We start from the raw sequence: 26,349 nt of genomic DNA, 5'->3' as shown, positions 1-26,349 counted from the left end.
GCCGAAACTTCTCCACGTCGCGCATGGACATTCCAGAGCTACCTTCTGCAGTCGAGGATCAGACCGCCAAGGTTCCCACCTCTATCCTTTGACCGGTGAGCTCAAGGGAAAGGGTATTGACGTTACCTCTTTGGGCTATGCCCGGCTGAGCCCAATGGTGCCGGGCCGGCTACCAGACACTCGCCATCGTGCCCCAGAGGGGCATCAGAGGCTGCAGAGGGGAGCCCTGGTCACTTGCATCTGGGGGCGGGAAATCTAGGTCCAATGTTATTTCCGTACATTAGGTTCTGATGAGCCACTCTATGTGGTTCCTCCTCCAGGACCTGTTTGTCATACATGACCCTATGGGGCATGGAAGCCCCCGACAACTTAGCTCCTAGGAATGCTGGGACACGCAAACTCCTCCACCGTGATAAGGTGGTGGCTCAGGAAGGAGCAAGTGGGAGTAAGTCACGCAAATCCTCTCCCCAAGCTGGCATCCATATCTTTTTAAAATGCTGCTTTGCATAATAAACTTTACTGTTGAAGTTTTTCCATTTTGCAATTTTTCACAGTCAGTTGGGTGGTTATCTCTTAAAAGCTATACAGAATGGAGAGAAAGAGAAGTGAGGAAACAGACCTGTGGAGAGGGGAGCTTCACGTTTTTAATTTATTCCACTACAACGCTCTGGTCAGATACTCATCATTTAATTAGGTTTCTTTCTCGATGTCCACTCCATCGTCATTCGACTGCTTTCCGGAAGTCGTTTAACAATATACGAAATCAATTGTATGCATTTTACTGTATTGAATGTAAAATAAGTCATTTATCTTTATTTAGCACAAAATGTTTTTTTGACACCTGGTGCCCTTTGACGCATGCATGCATTGAATGATAAAAAGTGTTCAACAGTTAACTTTTAGTATGACTGGCCAGTGAAGAAATACAATTTCTATAGCAAAAAGTAATACAATAAAAAAAAAGTGTACTGCACTTCATTGTACTGCACCACCAAAAGGAAACCTCACACCATTCACAATAGTTACTGTATATCAGTGTGGCAAAATGTTATTTCAAAGTTCAAAATGATCCTGCACCACTTTTTCATTAAAACAAAGTCATAATGATTTTTTTTCTGCCAGTAGTTTGGGAAGCACATACATGACAGGAGCGCTGTTGAAGATACAGTAAATACATTATATTAGGAAAGCAGGAAGTGAACAAATGTAACAGTTACTGATTGTAAAAGTACCAGATGGAGGGGTAGGATTTAATAAGCTTTGCTTCTTCCTACTCCTTTTGGACATGTGGAACTGTGAACTGATTATGTGATGCATTCAATTGTAATCTGATGCATGTTCAAATGAAATAAAACCATTACCATTACCATTCCTGACTACACTTTATGAACACAAGATCAGCACTGCTTGCTGGCTCCCACTAGATTAATTTGAATAGACGCGGTAGAGATTTCTTGAAACAAACTACTTACATGTGTTGATAGCTGCTAGCAAGTCAAGCTAACTGGCTAACTACTGAGGTTCGAACTGGTTTCCTAGCAGCAGTGTCAAATATAAAGCAAAATGACACCGGTGGACTCAATATCAGAAACACGGTCAATCAGGCTGTCGGATGAGAAGGACGACTTCAAAGAGTTTCTCAAGAGACAACCCTTGCAAAATGAGAAGAATGATACACAACAGTATATTGTATCACACATAGACTGAGAAATGCAATCACCTACAAGGCAGGATGTTGTTTTTGGAAGCAGACATCAAATAGTATACGTAAATACAACAACCTCAGTCAAGTGAAGTTTATTTATATAGCTCATTTTGTCAGGGTTTAAGAGTAACATGTTATAGGACATCTATTGTTTAATATTAATGAGACATGCCTCAAGATTAGAGCAGTTCCGTGGGTCAGTTTGCTTTAATAGCACATACAGCTGAGTCATCGGCATAACAGTGAAAGCTAATCTTCATTCATTCATTCATACATTTTCTACTGCGCATTCTCACGAGGGTTGCGGGGGGTGCTGGAGCCTATCCCAGCTGTCTTCGGGCGAGAGGCGGGGTACACCCAGCCAATCACAGGGCACATATAGACAAACAACCATTCACACTCACATTCATACCTATGGACAATTTGGAGTCGCCAATAAACCAAGCATGTTTTTAGAATGTGGGAGGAAACCGGAGTACCCGGAGAAAACCCACATGCAAACATGGGCATGCAAACTCCAATCAGAGATGGCCGAGGGTGGGATTGAACTCGGGTCTCCTCGCTGTGAGGTCTGTGCGCTAACCACTCAAAGCTAATCTTATGTTTGCGAATGAGGTTCCCGAAAGGCAGCATGTATATATTGAACATAAGAGGGCCAAGCACTGATCCTTGTGGTCCTCAAGTGACAACACGGTACTCAGAGGTCACATTATCATAAACAACACGATTACATGTAGTTAACATTTGCTGTCAAACATTGGATATTTTCTTCTGAGATGTTTGTTTTTGGGGCTATATTGATGGTTAGTTTACAACATTGGGAGGAAGACATGTCTGTCACATCTCAACCAAGCAGACAAACACCGGTTCCGCATCCATTCTTCGCGCTTATCCAGTCACCAGTCAGAACTCAGCCAGGATGCATTCACAGTTTCAAAGAAAACCTGATATTTTTAACTAATTACAAAGATGCACACTCACCACAATATTTGAGGATTGCGAAATGAGCTGAAGAGACTGAAGAGCCGCATGCAGCAACCCCTGCTTTAAATCGTTTGACACTAATTTTAGCCGCACACTGTGCTTCCCATATTTGTGGGCCTCTGCAGGCGAATATCACACTACATATGTGAAACATGCAGTGATGGTGTTGAAGCAAAGTAAGGGAAGAGTGGGAGCGTTTTCACTGACGCACAACATGAATTCCCTGGCACTGGTGCATGGAAAATGCATTTCTGACTAACCATCTGCACAGTGTGCATGATAAAGCAGTATTCCTTCTATTATTCTTTTGGGGCCGCTTTTCACAAGTCATTCCTTGCCGTCTTGGGACACTGAGGTATCCTACTGGTGTTGAGATGGAATGCGACTGCCAGCTCGTTCGCTGGCTGCCAACATCTCCCACCACCACTGCAGTCTGTCCTTTCTTGCCTCATGCACAAAACACACACCTGCAATCTCATTATGTGTGTCATTACTTGGCGAGATAAACACATTACACATTTATAGTGTAACTTCCAATGTCACGTCCTTTAAAAGTGGTAAAGTTTGGTTTTGACTTCAGACTTCAGTTCAGTGAGCATCCATGGTTGCTTGGTGTTTTTTTTGTGGCACTACCATACAAGGGTACCAGTGTGTGTGATGTGTGATGATAACCACAGAACCTGACATGTAATTTAAGCCAGAAGAAGGTCAGATTAACTTTATGACTCAGGACATTTGACTGACTGGCTGACTTTTACATGTACACTGTACCTTTATACTTATCCACTGTAATAGCTACCATATGTCACATACAACAATTTAACATAAATGAGAGTGATAATGGACACAAACATAAGCAACACTAGCATAACTAGCAAAGCCAGGTAATGGTAATGGTTTTATTTCATTTGAACATGCATCAGATTACAATTGAGTGCATCACATAAAGGATCCAAAAGGAGTAGGAAGAAGCAAAGCTTATTAAAGCCTACCCCTCCATCTGATACTTTTACAATCAGTAACTGTTACATTTGTTCACTTCCTGCTTTCCTAATATAGTTTAAGTTTTTATTATTCATTCATTCATTATCTACCGCTTTTCCTCACGAGGGTCGCGGGGGTGCTGGAGCCTATCACAGCTGTCTTCGGGCGAGAGGCGGGGTACACCCTGTACTGGTCGCCAGCCAATCACAGGGCACATATAGACAAACAACCATTCACACTCACATTCATACCTATGGACAATTTGGAGTCGCCAATTAACCTAGCATGTTTTTGGAATGTGGGAGGAAACCGGAGTACCCGGAGAAAACCCACACATGCACGGGGAGAACATGCAAACTCCACACAGAGATGGCCGAGGGTGGAATTGAACCCTGGTCTCCTAGCTGTGAGGTCTGTGCGCTAACCACTAGACCGCCGTGCCGCCCAGTTTTTATTATTATTTTTTTTTTTTTTAATTTTTGTCACGCACCGAAGTACAAGGTGATATGAACATACAATGACATAATGGGCACCATAGTAAGTGCCAATATAGTGATATATATAGCACATCATGACTGGTTCAAGACTCTTCATCCTTGTATTTAGCAAACATCAACTGCTTGTATTGTTCCTTGAATTGGCTCATCGTTGTGCATTGTTCAAGGGTCTTACTCAATCCATTCCATATGTAACCCATGTCATGCCACCACCCAAATGAGCAGCAGTCATATGACTGGGTCAGCTGACGGTAGGTCCCCTCCTGATTCGCTGTCTGTCCTGCAAGGCAGCACTAAAGGGCCAGCAGGTGCAGGTAATCAGTGGCTTCTACTGTGGCTGGTCAACAAGCGGCATGCTTACAACCCTCTTTGATATCGATACCTACAGAAAACAACTTTGTGGTAAGCCTTTTCCATTTCACCGGCCACGTCTGCGGCCGCTACATGTGTATGTGTATATTTCAACTGCTGAACTTATTTCTAGACAGTAAAGTGGGATGAATGCCACAAGTGAAGGACGGCCATCTTGAATTGGAAGTATGTTTGGCGTATTTACCGGTAAATTTGGTGAAGTTGACGTGTTACCTGTTTGTTTCTGGCCGGTGCAGGTCAGGTTTTGTTTTGTTTTTTTTTAGACTGCTTTGGTCCTACCCCAAGCAAAGAAAGCCCAGCGAACGGGTAGGACTGTCTTTCTTTTTGACTCTGGATATTGGACTAAAGAATAGAGAACCATTCCTCCAGAGTGGAGGCCTCAACTCCCCGTTACCCCAGAGACTCATTGAACTGTTAGAACAGCCACTTGTAATCCTCTGTTTTGTGAAAATTTACTTTTGTTTATCATTTTGTTGCCTCGTTTACAATGCATAATTTCACTGCAAAGCACCCGTTTCCGTGTCTCATTTACACTAGTTCAGGCTCCCAAGAACTACTCTTCTGCGTTATTTAGTCAGCCCTAAAATCACCCCACACTACACATAGTTTGATTCCACATACTGAAATGCTATGACTAGCATACAAGTGTTTCAAATTTAGTTCTTCCCTGAGATCATGTTTCTCCTCTTGTATTGGATGACATTTTTAGGTAATTGGTTATTTTTAGTCTTATGCATTATTTTAGCTGTTTGAAGATTAACTATATCAGCGAGTTTAAGTATTTGTGATTTTAGAAATAAGGAGTTGGTATGTTCTCTGCAGCTACAGTGTTAAAATTACACTCCCATTTTAAAAGCAACATCATGTTAGTTTATCATATTTACAGATCACGTCTGTAAACCCTAACCCTAACCCTAACAGCTGAGTGACAGATAATTAGTAGTTTTAGTGGTTTGTTTGTGATGTGCAGCGAAGCCCATTTTTTTTACTTTCTGTTTTCCATGAAGTGGTGGGCTTTTTGTGACTCTGTGCCCACTCATTGTGTTCTGTGCAGTTTGGGCTTGTGTGGTCCATACCACTGCTTGGAATGTGTGCTGTTGCCAGTTGGTGCAGCAGTTTTGACAGCCAACCGCCTTCTCAATTTAACAGCCACAGGAGGCGAGCGTGACTCAGAAGACTGACTAAACTAACAAACGTGAGATTTTGGTAGATTTTGCAATATTATAATTTTGAGTGTGTGGTGGAGACCAATGGGTTTTCAAGTGGCGGCCCTTGGTCTGAATACAGCCCACGAGATCAGTTGTGAATGACTAGTGTCTTATTTAGTGTTTACCATTCCCTGAGCAAAGGCATGTATATTACTAGGGATGAGCGAGTACACTGCTATCTGTATCTGTTCACCCATCTAAATGATCTGTATCTGTACTCGGAATGGGCGGGGCATAACTCCAAAGTGGTCATGACTTAACTGGAAAAAGGTGGGGGTCCAGTCTGAAATTGACATGGTTTGATAAGCATTTGCTATTTGTTGTTTATTATTATGCTTTGTGTACTGTGTATGTGTTTAAGTGATCTGTAACACTTTATTTCATTTTGAAATTATTTTGTGAAGTTGGTGATTCATGCAAACATCCAGTGACGATAAATAGGTAAATAATTTGTCAAATTTTCTCAATAATTGTCAATAGTTTTCTCAAAAGCACTGCGTTCGGTATGGCGAACAAAGTTTTACAACTGACTGAAAAACACTGGCACCAGTGCGACACTCGTTTTACATTACAAAACACGTTTACCAAGTAACTTTAAATATCATACAAACCAAAATAAAGCAATTTAAAGAACGCAAGCTGGATTTCATCCAAGCAAGCAGGAGCCATGCAACTCTTGTGCACAAACACAATACAGACAGTGAAACTGTCTCGGGAGGGGCGGCATGTTCTGATGTTAAGAATAGAGGTCAAAGCTGCACAGTGTGCCACCCTGTATTGAGGGTTGTCATGAATTTTGCATGACACATTTGCTGGTGGAGTTTATTGGTCTAATGTAAATCTAAATAAAGTCCCCCATTTTTTTTTCCATATAGTTGACGGACACAAAATCATTTTAGTGTAAGCTGCCACATTCTTGCTAAAAACCTCAATACAGTCATCAGCTTAATGATGCCAAAAGGAAATAAAAGTTATCAACTTTTTGCAGGATATCCTGCACCTTTTTTTAGCACATCAACTTTAGTCACATTTCTGATGCTATACTTGTGCGCTTCTCCTCCTGTGTTTTGTTAATGCTCTTCTTTGTTGCATCAAGGCACGTCGTGGATGCAACCAGCTGGTGCTTTCTGCTTTGTGGCAATCACAAAGAAGTGAGTGTCAAATTGCAGGTAGTGTACAAGTTTTCAAAAAAGGCTTGGGTACATTAAAATTGCATAACCAAAACAGCTCATGCGAGGCTTGAACGGCAACCGGCAACATTGGCGGAAGCCCGGTTAAAATGTAGTTTAGCGTACCGGGGTCAGATGAAACTAGGCCACAACATGGCAGCTAACAGCTCCATGTGGTGTGATGATCAAGTGATTCAGTTAGGCAGCAGGAAATGGAGCGAGGCCGGAGAGCAAAGCACATGTCAGAGGGCAGGCGAAGACATTCACCAGGATCATAAAATCAATTGCAATTACTGGCATTTTCTACATAGTTAACTCATAATTGACCACTGACATTTGTAGCCTTTTCAAATTGCACGCACAACATATTATTTCCCTCATGCTTAGTCTATTCATGATCCAACTGTGGGAAAGAAAATGGGGGAAAAAAAACACAAAAACGTCCTTCATGACGGAATCACTCAACCCCCCCCCAGCCAAATGCAAAAGCTCCCAGTTAGCGAAACTCCTCAACGAGTTGAAGTTCACATCATAATGTGTTAGACTCCAATGAACCTGTCAGCACGCACATGCCAGTGTGGCTGTTCCACAGGCTTTCACTGGCCCCCGTTTGATTGGAGCCAATATGGCAGCTGAATCACTCCACATAAAGAAGATTACTGCCACGTGGTAGTCGCGCTTAATTCCTCATGCAAGTGACCGATGACATGTTTGTGTTTTCATGAGCGTGTTTCTTTGTGACGACTGAAAAAACATCTCAATCTAATTGTGTGGCTCATGAACAGCTCATATTTGGTCATAAGAAGCCATTATTACTTGAACAGCTTCAGAAGGGCTTTTCAACTTATCAATTATATGAACTATATCAATTGCAAAAGGCTAAAGTATGGGAATGACTGCTTTTGTCACTATTTACTGTATACACTGAAGAGAGTACTAGTCATACAGTGAATAAATTACTCATGAATTAAGACAACTCGTGATTATATAATATACAGCAGTGGTCCACAAGATTTTTGGACACACGTACTAGCTCATGTTCCCCCAGTGGAGGTTGTACATTATTGCTATGTAATGCTATTTACTTCTGTTTTGTTTATAAAACAGAGAGGCACATCAAATTCAAATCATAAAATGCATACAGACACACCATCAGTACAAACACAAAAAGAGTACATCCCGTTATTATCCATAATTGTGTATTCTTGTTCTGTGATTGGCCGATCACACACAGCGACCACCCCTCCCGAGACCGACTCGCCAGGCTGCAATGACGTACACGGTGTAATTGGCAAGTTGAAAACGGCTTGTGTGGCGTTGGTGACTGCTTCGAGTTGATTAGGTTTTCCTCAGCTTGCCTCTATTTCGGTTTGTATCTAAAGTTACTTGGCAAACATGTTTCGTAACTTGTGTGTCACTTACATAACAACTCAGGGGTACCACAACCCCTTTTTTTTCCCTTGAAATATATATTTTTCTTAGTCCATGAAGTCATCATAAAACAGGCCGGCTTCCTACAATATAAGAATTTTGCTAATTTTCACTTGGCAGTACAAAGACAGTGGTAACTAACCTAACTTGAGTACCGTATTGACTGGCCACAACATTAGGTACACCTGCACAGTGGTAAGTACAAGAGCTGCATCAAATATTCTGCCTGTGTGGCTATCATATTACATTATATACATTAGCATGGTCAAATATCAGTATGCAGGTTGCATAATCTTAAGCCTGTATCGTAACGTATGCGTTGTTTTAATTTTAATTGTCTGCTTGTTTTTTTAAATTTGGCTGGTGGCATAAAGTGAGTTGGAAAACTTTGCTTGTAGTATTGAACGCAGTACTTTTGAGAAAAATACAGTGAACAAAGCTGAAAGATTATTTCCCTGTTTGCCATCATTGGATGTTTGCACGAATCACCAACTTCACACAGATCATGAAAAAAATAATACAAAGATCACTTACACACATACACAGTACACATAGAGCTGAATACTAATAAATACAGAAACTTCTCATCAATCCGTATCAATTTCAAACTTACAGTAATGTACTGATTTAATTTCTGCTTAGAGCCTTACAGATACCCATCCATCCGTTTTCTATACCGCTTATCCTCATTAGGGTCACAAATACAGATAATTTAGATGTTGAGCAAAAACAGTTACAGATAGTGGTGAACTCTAATAATTTCCTTATCATTTCACCTGGAAGTTTTCCACCTACGGCCTGGCGGTATAACATTAACATGGCCGTCCTGGAATGGCTTAAACTTTTAATTAAAATAAATGGAGCAGAAATGTAGCAGTGATGTAGTGGAAAAAAAACTCTGTTTGTATTAATTATTTGGTGAGAAAGTTTTCCAAAGGGACACTGAAGATTTTTCTATATTTCCATATGCAGAGAATTTTACAGCTGACAGATCTTTTATTTAGCTGCCAGTATGTCTTAGAAGGTACTGATTTCAGTTTCCCAACATAAAAACACTATAATTTACACATCAAGACTGAAGGTATGATTTTAGTGCTTTAGCACGTTTAGTTTTTTTTTTGGAGGGTTGTTTGTTTAGTCAGAGGGACAGCATTCACTGAGTCACACTCGCCTCCTGTGACTGTCAGTTAAGAAGGCGGTTGGCTGTCAAACTGCTGCACCAACGCAGCAAGAAGAGACACATTCTCGGCACTGATATGGACCACACAAACACAAAGATTTGTCTTCAGTCGCATGGCAAAAAGTGACCGCTTCTCTTTTTTCGATGACACCCATGCTGCGTTCTACAGAACTATATCATGGATGTAGCCTTAGCACTCCACATTCACATTTGTCAACTAATCATATTTTCCGGCCTTTTTTCGTAAGTTGGTTGTTCCTCCGACTTATACTCCAGAGTGACTTTCATTCATTTTCTACCGCAGGGGATGTTGGAGCCTATCCCAGCTGTCTTTAGACCCTGGACTGGTGGCCAGCCAATCACAGGGCACATATAGACAAACAACCATTCACACTCACATTCATACCTATGGACAATTTGGAGTCGCCAGTTAACCTAGCATGTTTTTGGAATGTGGGAGGAAACCGGAGTACCCGGAGAAAACCCACGCATGCACGGGGAGAACATGCAAACTCCACACAGAGATGGCCGAGGGTGGAATCGAACCCAGGTCTCCTAGCTGCGAGGTCTGCGCGCTCCGGAGCGACTTATAAATGAAAAATTATACCTAATAAATTCACAGCCGCAAGAGAGCACTCTAGACTTTGGTACCAATATCTCCTACTCCTTAACAATTCAATATTTAAACAGTAGACGTTAGCTTACAAAGACAACTGAGAACGACAGAACACAAATGCCCCCCAAAAACTTAAATAAATAGCTTCCTGAAATATTTCCACAGTAAATAACGTATGTATCTTTAAAGCAGGGGAGCTAATGTTATGCTAAAAGCTAGTCGGCTTTCAACTTGGGAGCTAGCTTTCAACCTACGAGCTAGCAAAGCTGTTGCTTGTGTTTACTCCGCTTTTATGTTATTTTAGTAGTCGTGCGCTCTGGAAGGAATTGCGGAACTGGCCAATAAGAACGGAATCTACAGTTAGATGTGGAATCCCGCGTAAATTGACCGTGTGAATGAAACGCTGCAATTGTGAGAAGAAAAAACTGTGTGGGAAAATATTTCCCCAGCAGTTGACAGAGATCCACTTTAACACTTTGTTTTAAGATGTGTAGTGAAGCCTATAGTGTTGGGTGTATATGCGGGACACGATTATCGATCTAGGAGCTGGTCGGAGGCCCATAATACCCCCCCAGGAATTATGATTTTTCTTTTTGATTTCATGAAAAAAGCAAGAGTCTGTTTGACAGCCTCGTCGAGCAGGTGAGGGAGAGGATAGCCTTTCTCACCTGTGGTGCTCACAAACAGGTTCTAGGCACACATCTTACTGGTCAAACTGCACTAAAAAGTACATTTTCATAATAGTTGACCTTTTAAAAAGAACATCCATCATGAGAAAAAATAATCAAATGCATCTTTGTTACATCTCTCCTACTCACAAATGTCAATCAAACTTTTTATGGTAAGGACAATATATATTTCAACCAGCGATCAGAGATCAAATCAGCCCTCTTTTTTCTTGTAATCAGTGCTTCAGCAATTCCGGTTGTCGTCCGTGTGAAGCGCAAAGGAATAAAAATGAGCTTTCTCCACTTGCTAGGTTTCATCAGACAAGGTAAAAGGTTTGAGTAAAGCATTGCTGACTTTCTCCTTTCACTGCACTGTGAATACTCTGTGCCAGTTCAGCCAAGAAAGACTGCTTGGAACCACTGTCTTCCAAACTCCATTGTGCTCCCCATCATTCCACATGATGACGCAGGGAGTGAGCTTTAACCCCCTACCCCCAGGAGCACTCGCAGCAAGTCAGCTTTTTGAAGGAACTGAACGGACAGTGCAGAGCAATGTCATGGAATTTGGTAGGAAGCCGGAGAACCCGGAGAAAACCCACGCACGCACAGGGAGAACATGCAAACTCCACACAGAGATGCTCAAGCGGTGATTTGAACCCAGGTCTTCCTGTTCTCCCGACTATTTGGAAAACATGCTTACCGTGCGGCCCCCAACATAACCTATTTTAACTAATTTGGCCGAAAATTAGTGCAGAAATCTTGCTTCCTGAGGATGTTTAAGATTTGGAAATAGTATCTGCAGTTTTCAGAGTCTCATCTCATTTTATAGGACTCGGTCACCTTGAGTGCAGCACTCACGCAAGGAGAGCAGAAAGGAAGTGCATCCAACCATTGTCACTTCATTTCATTTCCGTCAAGTGCTGTTTAACTCCGGGCTGTCTCCTGCATCTGTAACTTTATATTAGAATTTCTAGCAGTGTGATGACGGCCCCATGAAGCATGTGACTAATTTTACAGTCTTTATGGAACCGTCCACTTTCTCTTCATGCCTCAATAAGGGAATAGCGGTACCTGTAAAATTTTGTTCCATAGAAAATACAGAAATACCATGAATATAAATGACAATTGAATGCAGACTTCTGTACATCCTGGCAAGATTTAACTCAATAGTGTTTCTCACCTTCTTTATCAAAGTACTTGCAACTTTCCCCAATATCAACAACACGTAGGATGCTTTATTTGAGCACTCGATTTTGAGGAATGACATACTAAAAGGCAGACATACTACTTTGTTACGTGCAATACTGTACAAAAAAAATAGGCAACAAGATTGTCACACCCAGCAAGTGGTGAAAGGGGATGACAAAATGAGAATCAAGTCGTGTCTCATTTCTTAGAGCCTTTTTGCCCTTGGCCCTCGGTTTGAAGGGGTACTGAAAGGGGTACAAGGGGTATCATACAAAAACTGATGGTAAAGGTTTGATTGAAAACACAATTGTTAGACCCCATATAGAATGCTGACCAGTGTTAGGTTTTTGACTAAAATATAGTTTTAGGTTTTAGTCGACTAAATTTCACATTTTAGTCAACTAAAATTACAGTTAGCAGAGTCAACTGAAAAGTAAAGTATACATAATGAGGAGCATCTTCAAGGTTTCCTTGAAATTACCTACAGAGACATCCCAGTAACAAAATTAGATCAAGACCGAAAGAACAGTATGTTGATATAAGAAATGGGACAGGGACAAAAAAAAAATTGGACTAAGCAATTTATTGCAAACAACAAAATGAATGATTAACAAGTTATTCAGTCAATTTTTTGCGCTCCCATTTCTTTTTTTTTTTTAGCATTTTGTTCTATTTAGAAACTCCTTAAGGTCTTCGATCACGCTTATCCTCACTAGGGCCGCAGGGGTATGCTGGAGCCTATCCCAGCTGACTTCAGGGGAGAGGCAGGGTACACCCTGGACTGGTTGCCAGCCAATGCTGCACAGTGGCCTGCGGGGTTCGATCCTCGCTCAGGCATCTTTGTGTGGGTTTTCTCCGATTATTGTGGTTTCCTCCCACATTCCAAAAACATGCTAGGTTAATTGACGACTCCAAATTGTCCATAGGTATGAATGTGAGTGTGAATGGTTGTTTGTCTATATGTGCCCTGTGATTGGCTGGCGACCAGCCCAGGGTGTACCCCGCCTCTGGCCCGAAGACAGCCGGGATAGGCTCCAGCATACCCGTGACCCTAGTGAGGATAAGCGGTAAGAAAACTACTGAATTATGTAATAAATCACCTTTGCATAAAGCCACCTTGAGACTTGCACAAATGTTGTCCCAGCAGTGGATCAACTATGTATGTGTAAATTATAATGCAGCTCTCAACAATAAAACAGCAGTACAAATATGAAAATGATATCACATTATTGTCCAAATAGTGACTTCGCTGAGCTTCACTTGCCAGAATGACTCACCTGCATATGTTGCTTCAAGTTAGTCGTGTTTTTAGCAGCGATAATCACTCCACATGGTTGATAGAGTGTTGTTCTCCAGCGTGTCAAACATAAAATGTGTCCATGTGTTACTCTTCTCTTTGTCCTGTGGTGTCTAACTTACTACAACATTGCAGCATACAGTACTGTTTTCGCTGTGAAAAATCCAAAAGCCGTACATCACAAAAACAGTACTACTAATTGAATCTCCTCCGTAACTCACCCCCTCCTTTTCCCCCACATGTTGTGATTGGATATATTCCTAACTTGTCCCCACCAGCAACACGACCGAATTAGATACGACTGGAATTCATTTCGGTCATTTTTGTCTCGTTTTTATTCATTGGCGAAGTGTCAGTTCATTTCGTCACAGTTTTTGTCAATGTGCTTTTGGTCTCATTTTCGTCCGTAAAAACGGTGATGAAAATAAGTCATCACTGAAATAAACACTGATGTTGACGCTGCACATGTTTGCCTTTAAGACTCTTTTCCGCTTTTACCGCAATCAGTTGGTGAAAGACATGAGCGAGAGTCAAGAGGCCCCCGAGGGGAGCCAATAAGCCAAACATGGAATCGCGTGTCGGGATAATGAGAGCATATTGCGCCACGAAGACGCATGCACTGGCTGCCACATTCTATAAATATCCAATGTTCTATGCTTTTGTACACACGTGTATTGATATTTATAATATGGCACAACAACATACATTTGACACTAAAATGGTGTAGCTAGCTCAGTGCATTGCAGGAATTGCGGTGGCTGAGCATCGTCAGCATTGTGGTAGCCAGAACATTACTTTACATTATAATGCTTTGACTGTTTAAAATTTTTGTTTTGATTAGATGTACCATTGCATAATATTAACAGTTAATTTTAGGGATAATTATGCAAAGAAAAGCTTGCAATTTTCGACTTTTTTCTGGTCTACGGGACAAAAGTATATTGATCCATCCATCCTGCTCCCTGGTCCTGAGCCAATCACAGGGAACATATAGACAAACAACCATTCACATCAATGGACAATTTATAGTCTCCAATTAACTGAACAAGAGATAAACCCACTCACACATGCACAAAGAGAGCGCACACAGTACACACAGAGACGCCCAAACAGATATTCGAACCCTCCATCTCTTGACTGTGAGGCCAACATGCTAACCACTCATCCATCAATATGCTGGTTCCAGTGACAAAATTAAGTATTAAATACTTCACTAAATGACAACTTAATGACAGTTTTCTCATTTGGAATCAGACTTTTATTCTTTAAAACGTTTATTAATTTGACAAATGTTATTGAAACAGCTATTTTTTTACCAATCTTGGCAAGTCAAACAAGTGTAAAAATAAGCCATCTTAAAAATGATAACAGTATAAAGGCAAACATAAGTCACACGTTTGCCTTTTTAGCATTCTTAATTAAGGTGTAAAAAGAAGTTAACCAATGTAAGAACGCACAAATTCAATAACAAGTGAGTGTGCTTATAGTTGACAATGGAGTCCAGAATTTGCAGTCCATTTATGTCACATCCAATATTTAGGGTGGTGCTTAGTTCTACAAACAAGTCACAAAAACTTGATAGTTGAACTTGAAAGTTGATCTTTATATGTTAAACTGACGATTCATGAAGTATGCTGAAGTTTTGCAAGATGCCATGAAAGCTCATCCGACTTTAGTTCCTTTATATTTCTCCAAAATATATTTAAGAGCTGGGATGTTTGCCTCAACATAATGCCTGTACCCAGAGACTGCTCTTCATTTCCCAGTGCCAGATGAAGAAAGTTCCGGCCCGCTTCTTTCTTTTGCAAAACTGCATTAAAAATTAAGCATAACAGTGAAGGGCTAACCTGCAGGCAAAGGTGGTTAGCTCTTGGGAGAAGCCTTAAAGGCATCACGCCGACTGCATTCTGGCTGTTGCAGGTGTTTATACTTTCTGAATAAACAAGGGAATATAACAACCCTGTTTTCAAAACAACTTCAGCCGAACAGTGTACGTTTACAAGTACAATATTGTGGTGGTCGTCGGGTTACATACGAGTGATGTTCCTGGACTGTCATGTATTACAGGTTTATTTTTAGAGGGCTTCATTGTCGAAATGGGTGTATGCCAATGACAGCATTGTAAGCTAGCTGAAAATAACTTGTTTTCTCGTGTTATAATGCACAAAAAATGGAAAGAAATATGTGTTCATGTTTCATATAAGGATTGTGAATGATGGGTAAAATTCCCCCAAAATTGCATTTCCCCTTTAAAGACACAGTAAAAGTCAAAAGTCGTGCAATAGTCAATTAACAAAGAAGTAAATGAGAAAAATACATGCAGTCCATGGTGCGAACGGCACAACCAAGCAAGTAACTTTTCTACAGGAGCGTCTTAAAATACAATGGGCGGCAATTGTGAAAGGTAACGGACACACATCACTGTGTTTAGCCAACTTTTATGTCTGTTTTTTTACATTTTGTTTTCATTTTCTTTCATTGCCTTATCCCTTTTTGTAGCCTCTTCAATCTTTCTGCATCTTCTGAGACCCGCTTTCTTCTTTGTCTGCTGCGTGGGTGATGTAAGCGAATCCTCAAAGCAGAAAAAAATCGACTACGTTTTGTAATCGAAATATTGACATTATTCAAATAACTGTTGCAGCCCCACAGCCTTAAAAACGACATAAACAATCAACAAAATAACATTATTTTTCAGTTCTACACATTTGCCCACTACTCACTCATTGTCTCCCACAAAGTTATTCCAACAGCGTCCATCAAATTTACATGCAAAACGTAGGAAAGAAGAAGAAGGACGAGCCTTTATTCTTGTCACTTATACAGAAGTATAAGCGAAATAGTGCAATCATCCGTCCATACATATACAGGATGGGATGATGGCAGATGACTGCAGGAAACACTGAAGGATTCATCCTTCTTTGTACCTAATGTTTATTTTTCGTTTTAGATAAATGCATGTAAAGACAAATTCTAATACAATATACTAGTGTCCACCTACGTGTGTCCTTAACAGTGTGGGGGCTGAGGAGAGCATGGTGTTAAGGGGTTAGAGGGAGGTAGTGGGAGGGGCTCGTCTGCTGGAGGTGATTAAATCTCACAGGGAACTTGGTGTGCAATGGTGGGTGAAATGTTTGCAATACACATCGACCAAACCCAATGACCTAGTCTCACGCCCACACACACACACACACTGCAAAATGGCTTTATAGAAGATGCAGCCAGTCGTCTAAAAATGTTCTGTGTATTGAAATGTAAGAAAATCGATACAACTGTATATGCCAACATACACGCTCTATGGATTTTCAGAACATACAGCTTGAATGTGACTTCTACAGAAGTGGTTAGTTTGGCATTCTGCTTGGCGGTCTTTCAGTCGATTGCACAATCAATTTTTGGCTGTAAAACACTAAAGCCAAGTCATTACTAATAAACTAATTGTGATTTTTTTTATTACATTTTATCTTTGGGGGTGACGTTTTAAAATCTTTCACAATACAATTAAATTCAATTAAATTAGTCAGCATGTATTGCTCCTCTGGCCATGCTTTGGGTTTCTGTTTAAGTCCAGGCTTCCTGAGCAGTCATTGACTGGATTGTCAGTGACTGTTGATGCATCACTTAGAATATACATCCATCATTATAGCAACACTCTTGTTAAGCACTAATGCCTGGCAAATGAATGCCCTTCGATTTTTTTGTTTAATGGGACAGATGTTGACCAGATAAGATACAAATAAGTGTTTTCTCCGGGTACTCCGATTTCCTCCCACATTCCAAAAATATGCATAATTGTGGCTAAATTTGTGTCAAAGTGAAAGTTATGCTTGAAATGTTTTTTGTTGAAAACTTATTTTTTTACTGAAACTTACCGATGTTCTCTCCGATTACGAAAGAACAGAAAAAAGTTAGAGACTAACTTTTTTCTATGAAAGATGAGTCCATTTTCAACACAATATTCGGTGTGCCTTGAAAATTCTGTCAAAATCATAAAAAAAGGCTGGGATTGAATTAATACTGAACCCTACCTTGTGGAAATTCACTCATCGTGGTCAAGTCTGGAACCACTTAACCACAATAAACAAGGGATGACTATTTGTATTTTAGTTCATTTAGCCATTTTTATCCTTAATAAATACCTAAAATGCTCTTAAATATGCGTGGTTACCATGTTGTCCACACAGTCTGGATATCGGGAAGACCTGGGTTCGATTCTCCACATGTTCTCCCCGTGCATGTGTGGGTTTCTCCGGGTACTCCGGTTTCCTCCCACATTCCAAAAACATGCTAGGTTAATTGGCGACGCCAATGTGTGAATGTGCTTACATTGTTATTGTTAAAACATGCATGTTAGGTTAATTGGTGACTCCAAATTGTCCATAGGTATGAATGTGAGTGTGAATGGTTGTTTGTCTATATGTGCCCTGTGATTGGCTGTCGACCAGTCTAGGGTGTACTCGCTTCTTACCCAAAGACAGCTGGAATAGGCTCCAGCATACCCACAATAGACAACCGTGAAGAAAACCCATGTATGCACAGGGAGAACATGCATCATGAAGGAAAAAGGCAACGCGAGGTCAAACAGTCACCAATCTATTTCACTTTCATATTTGCCATAAAGGGATGACCCACATGCATGATGCTAATTTCTCAGTGCAAACATATAGCGTAAAGCTGTGCAACTGATACATGCTGCTCCTCTGATATGACTCAGACATTATTAATCCAGATAAGGGAATTAAATAGCAACCCTGAGTTGAAGCAGCACTGACCACAAAGGTCCTAGGCGTGACAATGACTGAGGCGGGGAAATGTAATTCGCCGAATAATTACTTACAGCAAAGCTCTGCTGTGCAGAAAAAGTGCACAGTTGACCGAGATATGGCTTGACTTTGTAAAGCTGACAAACAGCACTTTGTCTGGCCTGAGGCTTGACATACAGTAGATTTCACAGCAGCAGGAGCAGATGCAAAAAGCGGGGAGCAATGAATGTTTCTAAAAATTCCATGTGCATTTCATGCCAACTTGATGAACTATAAATACACAAAAAGAGACACAGGAAGCTTTAAAAATGCATAAACCTCGTACACCACTCTGCACTGACATTTAATATTTATATAAACTTGAAGACATGGAAAGGAATTTACATCCTCTTACCTGAGAGGGCATGTTTGATCTGGGATGGCTCTTATTATGGGCCTGCAAGCAAAGCGCAGCAGCCCATTTTACTATTCCTCATTTATTCTTTCTTTAGTGTATCTTAATCTGCCCTTAGAAATGCCGGATGAACCGTGCAAAGAACCCCTGAATATGTTACATCACTTTATCATCGGTAGTGTGTATTTATACTGTGCTACATTTAGCGTAACTGTGGTGAAGTAATTGATAAACAAAAAACTAAAAAGGTCACTAAATTGGTTCACCGTCATTTGTTTACATCGAGTGTGATCTTCTGTTTTTTCGGAGCGTTACTGTTCACTAGCTTGATACTAATATCGCATGGAAAGTCCCGGGGACCGTTGAACGGAACAGCATCACTATCATTTCACTTGTAGTTTAGCTTTATTGCAAGTAAAATGTGTGCAATAAGCACATAAAAAATGTTTACCTTTACCAATTGTTGAACTAGGAAGTTAAAATTACTAATATGTGGGATAATATGACAATAAGATGTGCATTGGCTAACGATCACTAATTAGCATTAATGCTACACATACTTCATGGTATCATGCCAGGGTTAGCATGTTAGTCACCTCCAAATTATCGTAGCATTTAATATTAAATTCATTCATTCATTCATTTTCTACCGCTTATCCTTACGAGGGTCACGGGGGTGCTGGAGCCTATCCCAGCTGTCTTCGGGCGAGAGGTGGGGTACACCCTGGACTGGTGGCCAGCCAATCACAGGGCACATATAGACAAACAACCATTCACACTCACATTTATACCTATGGACAATTTGGAGTGGCCAATTAACCTAGCATGTTTTTGGAATGTGGGAGGAAACCGGAGTACCCGGAGAAAACCCACGGATACACGGGGAGAAAATGCAAACTCCACACAGAGATGCCCGAGCGGGGAATCGAATCTGGGTCTCCTAGCTGTGGGGCCTGTGTGCTAACCACTCGTTGGCCGTGCAGCCATAATAGTAAATTGTAAATAAAAATATATTAGCAATTGTAAGACTAGACCTTTAAAAAATTACACAAAACAGTACATGTAACAGGCTCAGCATGATTGTGTTCAATATATAATACATATATGAGCAAAAAGTATCAATGATATATCTTTCAATTGCACCCCATCCGCTTAAGATTAAGATTAAGATATGCCTTTATTCGTCCCTCAGTGGGGAAATTTGTATTGCACAGCAGCAAGAGTACAGAGTCAGTTAAGCAGTACAAAATACACAATATAGAAAAATAAACAATATAAACGACCCAAGCATTAACAAAAATCAACAGTTTTTCCCAGAGTTATATACAATACAGTATGTACAATATGAGACGAGATGCGATATATGACCAGTCTATACACTGAGATCTTGTTAGGGAGTTAATATGAGGTATTATGGAGAGGAAAATAGTAACAAATAATTTTGTTATTTATATAGGAAAATAATTTTAACACACTGGGTAATTTTCTGGAAAAAATCTTAATATTGACATGAATAATAATTGCACCCCCCCGCATACCCGAAATAAATGGCCCAAATCAACATTTCAGAAGTGAAAAAGCACAAGACAGCTCCACTCATCGCTCATGTCCGTGGCTGTGCTGCATGCATCTTCTCAGCCCAGGTCGCCACTCCCTCTCCTCCAATCACTGTTAGTATGCTGCTGTGTTTAATGTAACTGTCAGGAACAGATGACATGTGTCCCACGAGGTGGTCTATGTGGTGCGCGACGTGGACTGTGGCCTCTGATGCGCAGTCAAGTGGCCCTGCGCATTTAAAGGCAAAGAGAGCCCTCTTTGTCACTCGCGCCAGTGGGAGGGATGGAGGCGTGGGTGTACCGCGGTGTGCTGGACTGCTCTGCTCACAAAAATTGCAAAGTGCGGTGGCCACACCCTGTTGACGTGGCGTAGGCGCGGCGCAGGGCAGGTGTACTGTGCTGCACCTGGTCTACGACAAAAGAGCCCAATGTAGGAACATTTCAGTGCCGGGGATGATTTAATTAATAAGTCTTTCTATGTAAAAAAAAAAATAAAAAATTATGCTCATCAGGGGCCGTGGACAGCCCTAGACAGCGCTTTTACAAATGACAGAAAGCAATTAATATACACTAAGGGGCTTTGCATAGTGGCTTCACACCAGCCAATTATGCTTTCTCCTTGAGGGTGCAAGTGAAATGATCTGTAATGTTTTGAAAAAGTGAAGACTTTGTTTTCAGTGGCTGGATCCTGAAGGACACACAACACTATTATTTTGATAAACATGGCTAAAGCTTATCTTCCCTTCACTGCACACACACAGCCTACAGTGGAATCCCAAATATTTGCTATTCAGCCTTCCCAAACCTGTGAAATTGTGCATTTTTGATCAAAACATTATTTTTTAATTTGTGGGGAAACCTGGCCATTGCAGCTTTTTATTACCAAAAATAGGTTCCTTTTTTAAAAAAACAAAAATCTTAATTACCGTAAGTTGCCAACAATTTACATGTGTTAATTCAGCACAACATATCAGAATGGCACATAAATGCAATATAATACAATGTAAGCAAGCTTCAACTCACTTCGATTTTCGAATGGCTCAACTCACCCACTCAACTGTCAAATGTGGTCGTCAACTCTAACCACTATCTCATTAGTGAAAAATTTGTGAAATCATCCATTAGAAAAATGCTTCTAATAAGTGTGTGAGGCATATTTTGGGGCTTAGACGGTCAATGACATGATTTTTCAACTTTGATTAAATACGTTCAATATTGTTTGTAATTATGTTCAATGTTCTTTTTTTTTTTTTCAAAGCGACCATTAAATGTGTACAAATTTCATTGTGGACATTTCCTTTGCTATTTGGGGACTCATCTTTTTCGACTAGGGGAAGTGACACCAACAAAGGCGCAGAGTAAACAAACATAAGAGAATGGATAATAGAGGACAGGGCGCTGTGTGTGACTGGCTAATCACGGAGCATGAAGAGTGAATACATAATCAGGATATTAGGTCATCACGATTACGGATAATGAGGAGTAGTATTCGTTTCATACTCATGCTTGTCTAAAATGAATTATTCATAACGGATACTTGGTTATGAGTATCCAGCTCATCCCGAGTAACTAGTTCTCCATTGAGTCTTGTGTTTACTGACAAAATTAAATCATTATTTCATTTATACCATGTAGTGCATACATGACCACGAAACAGCAAAACCAGGATTTCCTATGACCGAGGAGATGAGAAACACGTTATTCCTACCCCTTGTTCTTCTTGTAAGGTGAATAAGTCAATGTACATTAAATTGCTTTTCAAAAATGTTATCCTCCATGACAACTCTGTCCCTCAAAATGGAAAGTATGGAGCCACACCCTGCAATGATTGAACTGGGAGGGGTGCGCTAAATAAGTCATGTGACCGCAAGTTAATTCAATGACCATACTGTACATTTGTAGTGATCAGTTGTACTGCTCCTTCTAGTACTAGTACTGTACAAGGATGCATGCAACCTAACACACAATGTAGTCCAAGAAGAAGATTCCAGAACTTGAACACTTTTCCATCATTAAAGTGTCCTGCTTGGGAACACTTTCAAGTGAAATACGTACCCAGCCACGCCCATGTATTGTTTCACCCCAGTAGCAAACATTACCGCTTTCAATAATACTGTTTTATAATAATTTTTATTATAATTATTTTATAATTTATATAATAATTTTAAATAATTTTTTTTAATAATAATTTCTGTTTTTGTCCTGTTGTGGTTAGTCCATTATAAAAGACAACATACACAACCCAAGAAAATCTAGAAAAAAATGTACAAGATGAGCAAGGGAGTTGTGTACTGGTTCAAATAGCTCATTAGCTGATCTTCTCACTTATCAGCTACATGAAAGTTAACAGTGTGAACTACTACATTACCATATTTCTAGCGCTGACTAGAAACCACATCAAAGACTTTTGAGATGAAGTATATGCTTGATCACCATCTATCGTGCTTTGCCTTTCGGCTCAGCTCCCTCTTCACCACAAAGAACCGCGGAGCCTGCGTGAATGCAGACGCCACACCGATCTGCAAATCCATAGGCAACCCCTCCATGTCCTCGCAACGCTACAGAGTTGTGTCAACCAAGAGAGATCCACAGCATCCAGGGCTCTAATCCATCCACCCCAAGGAGCTTTTTGACCACCTTGGAAACCCCAGTGAGTGTGTTTGATGATATTGAGTCTAATATTGCATTGTAGCTCTGGAATCATAGGCCTGATACGGCTCGGGAGTTATTTTGTGATTACATTTGTCAGAGATGGAGTTTGTGCTTCTGTGTGTGTGCGTGGTGATTGACACAAGGCTTTGGCCAACTTCTTTTAATCACAGTTTGAATTGAGGGTGCACTTGGACGGAAAGATGCATTCTGAGTTTTATCTTGGTTCTTTCTCTACCACTTCCATCTGGTTTTGTTTATTGGCCCTTGATGTTTTATGTCACTTACTTATAGTGTTTAGTGTACCTATAAGTAACATTCATTCATTCATTTTCTACCGCTTTTCCTCACGTGGGTCGCGGGGGTGCTGGAGCCTATCCCAGCTGTCTTCGGGCGAGAGGCGGGGTACACCCTGGACTGGTCGCCAGCCAATCACAGGGCACATATAGACAAACAACCATTCACACTCACATTCATACCTATGGACAATTTGGAGTCGCCAATTAACCTAGCATGTTTTTGGAATGTGGGAGGAAAACCGGAGAAACCTATAAGTAACATGTATTAGTATTTTACATGAGTCAGATGATGTTTTAGCAACTTGTAGCATTGTGGTATTATTATTAAAGAAAAAGTATAGCAAAAGTTAATTATTATGATGGTAAATTACTTTATTGGTCCGATGGTCATAATTATCATTTTCGTTTTTGGCTCATCATCACTTATATCAGTTTTAATACACACAAAAAAGTCAAAGAAAACATGATATATCTATTTAGAATAATACAGACTAGAGCAAGAGTGATAAGTTGCCTCATATTTATATGTTTTTCCAATTATCATTTTACGTCATTGTTAAAGAACATTGTTAAATATTTCACGTACGTGCAAACAGAAGTTATGCAAGTAACTTCAGCGCATTGGTAATTAAAAATGTATTACGTTACCTTAATGTTACCTTTGTTGACTATAAAGGTATTTTCTATAGTGCAGTGGTTGTCATAGTCTGGCATTATTTGGAAAGTTGACAATTCCAAGGGTCTATGCTATGCTAATGATTATTGAAGTAGTCAGCATGTGGAAAACTTTATGAAAAACAACTAAACAAAAAAGACATTGAACACTAAAGCAAGAGCTGCTCCCTGTTTAAAAAGTCCATCTTTTCCTGCCTGGAAGATGCAGTTATTCATTACAGCAAGGCAAAATGCCTGTTATTATTTTTGCTTATTTCTCCAGAGCACCCACAGTGTGATTCCGTCCAGGATGCTGCTACCTTAATTCATCTTTTTCAATTGTACGCATCAGTGAAACCCCAGCATCAGGCTCGCTGCCTCACATCGACAACTGCCATCTCACTTTAAGTGGCTTGTCTTGTAGCATTAAATGCACAAGCTGTGCTTAGTGTGGAGGCGCTGTTGCAATCACATGACAATTGGGATTCAATCTCAACTATTTCGCATCAAAAACAAAGAGAGAAAGCAGCCATAAGAAAAAGAAAGAACTTCAAGAAATATCTTACTGGTGGTGTTGTACTTCACACCATTGATGTACTCAGGGCAGGGTCTCTCCACAATCCTCCCGGTGCTGCTCCGTGGCCAGCAGGTCCCAATCTCATCAGTGGTGGCATTGCAATAGAAACCTTAGAAACCGGATTTAAAGTTTCAATTAGACTTGCAATTTGTGTAATGATGGAGGAAATCGGAATTCCTTCTTACCATCAGTGCTTAGGAGGGACAGTGAAGCGTTTTCCCAAAAAGTGTCAGGAAACGCGTCCAGCAAAGTACAATTTAAGTCCACCAGCTCCCCGAATATGATCTGGTAGAGGGTCGCATCCATGGTCCTGCTTTAGTGGATGTGGATGGAGGGGCGTGCGCACTGAGCGCAGCCGAGTGAATGGGAGCAGCAGTCTCTGACAAACGGAGGGCTCCCCTCGGAGTGCAGACGCTCTGGCCAATAAGAGCCGCTGTCCTCGTCGTCATCATTATCATCATCATTGTTATTATAGACATCATCAATCAACGTGGACGGGATACCATTACAGTTGATGCCCAGTGGCGGTTCTGGCTATGGGTCACATGGGCAATTGCCCAGGGCGGAATTATCACAGGGGCGCAGCGAGGTGGGGGGGAATCTTATTTGTATCTTATTTCTGTCCAGCCCTCAGATGGGTGCCCTCGACAGGCGGGATAGTCGTGCCCCCATGCTGCTCAAGAGGTGAACGTAGAAGAACCAAATTATCATTTAGCATCACAGTTTGTGACTGTTCCTTTTTAATTTTAACGCTTTTTTCTTCCACCAGAAAACATGCCTCTGTCATGCGTGCAATTATTATAATAATATGGGTCCATTTTGGTATGGACCATTGGATGGTGTCCATATCAACATATGCAAATGAAGACATTTCAAGAAAATATTAAATTGTAACAACTTTTTTTCAATATTTCTATTCAGATTTGTATTCATAATCAGGTGTAAGATTTATTGTTATTATATTATTAATTAATTAATTAATATTAAAACAAAAAATGAATATAATTTAATTATAATTCATTCATTCATTCATTTTCAACCGCTTTTTCCTCACGAGGGTCGCGGGGTAATTATAATTATATTATATATTATATGATTTTATTTTTTTATATTTACTGCTTCAGTTTGTATTTTTGAGTCTGGAAAAATTAACGGTAGGTGTAGGTGTCCGTTTCCACATATGAAATCTATGCACCAAGGAAAACATTTCCGGTAATGCTTGAAAAAAACATTCATTCATTAATTTTCTACTGTTTATCCTCACGAGGGTTGCGGGCGTGCTAGAGTCTATCCCAGTTGTCTTCGGGCAAGAGGCGGGATCTCCAGCCAATCACAGAGCACATGTAGACAAACAACCATTCACACTCACATTCATACCTACGGACAATTTGGAGTCACCAATTAACCTAGCATGTTTTTGGAATGTGGGAGGAAACTGGAGAACCCGGAGAAAACCCACGCATGCACGAGGAGAATATGCAAACTCCATACGAGGGTGGAATCGCACCCAGGTCTCCTTGCTGTGTGGCCTGCAAGCTAACCACTCATTCACCATGCAACCTTAAAAGAACCAAATTAATCATTAAGTCACCTATATATGCCCACAGCATATACAGTATACAAAACCATGAAACCTTCTTGGAGGTTTTTGGAGGTGTTTTAATAACAGTCTTAGTCAGCGGCATATGTGTGGTCCATTACGTAAAACAAGGGACTATAACTTCTTCTGTGTTTTTCTTTGGAACGCACAGAAAAGAGAAAGATGTGTATTTTCATGTCTTACATAAGGATTGTCGATGATGGGGCAAAATTCCCCCAAAAAGTGCAGTTTGCCTTTGAAGAGCTGTCTGGTAGATTAGGCCACCCTGCTTCTGCTTTCTCACGCACATTTTCAACATCTAATTAAAAAAAGCTGCATGTGGTCATTTCAATTAGCTTCTCAAAGTGAATATTTGCAACAGCAGATACTTCACAATGTGAGGAGTTTTGACATGGCCCTGTGCCTTTTTCTTCACACTTTCTCGATGAAAATTTTTTTTGTGCTGTATGGTTAGATATGTTTTATGTCCCACATTGTATTTACCACAAATAAATACACCTCATTAGGGTATGCTGGAGCATGTTTTTGGAATGTGGGAGGAAACCGGAGTACCCGGAGAAA

At 40.5% G+C, this 26,349-nt stretch overlaps 1 protein-coding gene across 2 annotated transcripts in view; it reads right to left on the bottom strand.

Annotated features, from left to right (window-relative positions):
• Positions 1 to 24,542, bottom strand: part of LOC131126177 (corticotropin-releasing factor receptor 2) — a 41,874-nt gene extending 17,332 nt beyond the window's left edge. For both annotated transcript variants that reach the window (XM_058068429.1, XM_058068430.1), the window contains exons 1-2: positions 24,374 to 24,542; positions 24,178 to 24,297 (exon numbers count right to left, since the gene is read on the bottom strand). In XM_058068429.1, coding sequence (XP_057924412.1) covers positions 24,178 to 24,297; positions 24,374 to 24,494 — 241 coding nt within the window. In that variant the 5' untranslated portion in view covers positions 24,495 to 24,542. The remainder of the gene's footprint in view (positions 1 to 24,177; positions 24,298 to 24,373) is intronic.
• Positions 24,543 to 26,349: the final 1,807 nt, after the last annotated feature.

Source organism: Doryrhamphus excisus, chromosome 3 (genome assembly GCF_030265055.1).
Source record: "Doryrhamphus excisus isolate RoL2022-K1 chromosome 3, RoL_Dexc_1.0, whole genome shotgun sequence".
Taxonomy (NCBI): domain Eukaryota; kingdom Metazoa; phylum Chordata; class Actinopteri; order Syngnathiformes; family Syngnathidae; genus Doryrhamphus; species Doryrhamphus excisus.
Note: the sequence above shows the minus strand (reverse complement) of the source record. Positions and strands in the feature narration are given on the sequence as shown.